The 2,619-nt window shown below is 38.6% G+C and overlaps 2 protein-coding genes across 2 annotated transcripts in view; both read right to left on the bottom strand.

The window, feature by feature from the left end:
* The window catches only part of LOC104748235 (helicase-like transcription factor CHR28), a 3,328-nt gene extending 1,503 nt beyond the window's left edge, over positions 1–1,825 (bottom strand). Inside the window, exons 1-6 of the mRNA XM_010469908.2 lie at positions 1,672–1,825; positions 1,416–1,557; positions 783–924; positions 565–636; positions 393–470; positions 142–300 (exon numbers count right to left, since the gene is read on the bottom strand). Coding sequence (XP_010468210.1) covers positions 142–300; positions 393–470; positions 565–636; positions 783–924; positions 1,416–1,546 — 582 coding nt within the window. The 5' untranslated portion in view covers positions 1,547–1,557; positions 1,672–1,825. The remainder of the gene's footprint in view (positions 1–141; positions 301–392; positions 471–564; positions 637–782; positions 925–1,415; positions 1,558–1,671) is intronic.
* LOC104748236 (pentatricopeptide repeat-containing protein At3g16610-like) overlaps positions 1,825–2,619 on the bottom strand; it is a 2,630-nt gene continuing 1,835 nt past the window's right edge. Inside the window, exon 2 of the mRNA XM_010469909.1 lies at positions 1,825–2,572. Coding sequence (XP_010468211.1) covers positions 1,825–2,572 — 748 coding nt within the window. The remainder of the gene's footprint in view (positions 2,573–2,619) is intronic.

A 2,619-nucleotide genomic window follows, 5' to 3' on the forward strand; every position in this document is an offset into this window, starting at 1 on the left:
CAGCAAAGGGTTTTGAGGGACTTCGTTTGTAACAATGGCGTAAGTTGTCACAACCACATCATATTTTGCTAATTCAATAGGATCTTTGGTTCTGTTAGATCCATGGTAGATTAAAACAGAGAGCTTGTGTTCATCAGAAACCTTCTCTTTCACTTCTCTTGCCCATTGCTTTACAACACTTGCAGGACAAACAATCAATGTACCACCAGATTTTCGACCTTTTCGCTTTTTCTGCTTTGATTGTAACTTCAACTTATGCAATAGGATAAGAGAGATCGTCGAGATTGTTTTACCAAGTCCCTGCATTAGCACACACATATATAACTTGTGAGAAATTTTAACATATCACCTAGTTCGAAAATAAATGTGACCAACATAATTAAAATCGTGACCTGATCATCTGCTAATATCCCTCCCCTACATTTCCTGCTTCTTTTTTCTTTCTTACGCATCCATTCCAATGCAATTTTCTGAAGAAATAATAGAGATATTAGTATACACAATAGGACCAAAGTCCAAAAGTAAGGACAGCAAAAAGTTAAGTCAAAACGTGATAATTATTACCTGATGCCTCATAAGAGGAACTGTAAGAACACCAGGCGGTAGATCCTTTTCGGTCTTGGGTTGTTTCAGATCCTGTAATTAACTAAGCCACATTAATTGATATCAGGTTGGTTAATGGGACAACACCAACATAATATGAAAGCAAAATCACAAAAATAGCTACTTAGTTAAGTGTTGAGGTCCAAAAAGAAAAAAAAAAGAGATTAAGATGAATATACTTGTAATGCAGCCTGATAGATTTCCCTCTCGTTAACGGTGGTCTCCCCTTCTTTTACTTCTTCATCACTACCTGAACTATAATTCTCCATAGCAGTATCCATCCTAAAACCTCTTTTTGATGTCAGAGTCAAGAACTCAGCCCTGCCAGACAAAGACATTACTGTTAACTAACGAAACGGTTGTTTGATCAAAGAAGACTATATAAGCAACCATCATTCGAATCAAACATTCTTGTAAATTAAGTAACATTCTTTATGACTAGCGTCACATGAGTAACGAAATATATGCATTCTTAAAAATTAACAATCAAACATTACCAATTTTGTCAAGGTTTACGTGATTTATAAAACCCTATTGATCACGACGAGGTAAAAGTAAGAAAAGGGCAGAACAAGAACAGAGGACGAATCCGAGATAATTGGGAAAATTTGGGACGTGATCAAGATGAAACGAGTTGTGATTAAGAATCGCACTGTTGTGATTAGGGTTGCAGCTTGGACGGAGAAAGGGACGATCGCACGGAACGAATTTTAAACAACAACTATATATACTGATAATAATACCAACAAAGGGCTTTATTAGTAAGTCGGTAGGCCCAATAAGATTTTTGTATATGTATACACTTACCTTACCACTTTTTACGGCTGAGTTTCAAAGGTGGAACAGAGTAAGCTCTTTGCTTCTCCCAATCTTGACGGTTTCTTAGGTGTGTTTTAGCGACCAATAGCAAAGGAGCTTCATGACTCTCGTGACACTTCTCCATGCCTTGTCTACCTGGTTCACAACAAGGAGATCAACTTAAAATCCTGAAAATATTCTAAACTTCCTCTTTACTAGTTTGGTTTAACTATTGTATATAGACAGCGATAGTAAAATAATATGCAATACCTGCGTCTGGTATTGGGCATAAACAATGTAACTTTCTCTACGATCTCATCTTGTCGAGCTTCCATTTGTTCACATGTCACCTCTTTCAGCCAATTTGGGATAATGCCAGACTTCCAAGAATACTCAAGGTTCTGCTTAAGATCCTCCTAATAATCAAACATCAACCCAGCTAAAACCCGGGGACTTGTGAAGCCCTCTTTTCTTCTGTGTCATTCTAATATTCTCTGCATCTTCCCATCTCTCAGCAGCTGAATAGGTGTTGGAGAGAAGAACTAGGCCTTCTGTTGTTCCTCCAAGACTCTGCATCTTTTTCGACACTTCATCACCAAGTTCCACATTATTGTACGTCCAACAAGCAGAGAGAAGTATACCCAACACGCGAATGTCTGGCTCAAATGGCATCTTGTTGATAAAATCATAAGCTTCATCCAAGTATCCTGCACGTGCTAGAAGATCAGTCATGCAAATGTAATGGTCTATTCTTGGGATGACGTTGAAATCTCCTTGAGACATGGACTTGAACAATTGTTTCCCTTCATCCACAAGTCCTGAATGGCTACAAGCAGACAAAATAGCAAGAAAAGTCACCTCGTCTGGGTTCACACCTGTGTCACGCATACTTTTAAACAGAGAAAGAGCTTCTTTGCCAAGCCCATGAATTCCAAATCCAAACAGCATTGTGTTCCACGAAACTATGTCCCGCTTATGCATTGTGTCGAAAACTCTCATGGCTACATCAAGTTTCCCGCACTTTGTGTACATATCCATCAGTGCATTACAAATGCTTGTATAAGCTGAATAGCCATGAACAACACAATACCCTTGGCAACTAGAACCGTGTCCCAAAGCAGCCAAGTGAGAACAAGCGTTTAAGACACCAAGCAGTGTTGTTATATCTGGCCTAACTCCAGATGATTTCATATCATGAAATAGACGTAAACTCTCTTC

The sequence above is a fragment of the Camelina sativa genome, chromosome 15, assembly GCF_000633955.1.
Source record: "Camelina sativa cultivar DH55 chromosome 15, Cs, whole genome shotgun sequence".
Lineage (NCBI taxonomy): Eukaryota > Viridiplantae > Streptophyta > Magnoliopsida > Brassicales > Brassicaceae > Camelina > Camelina sativa.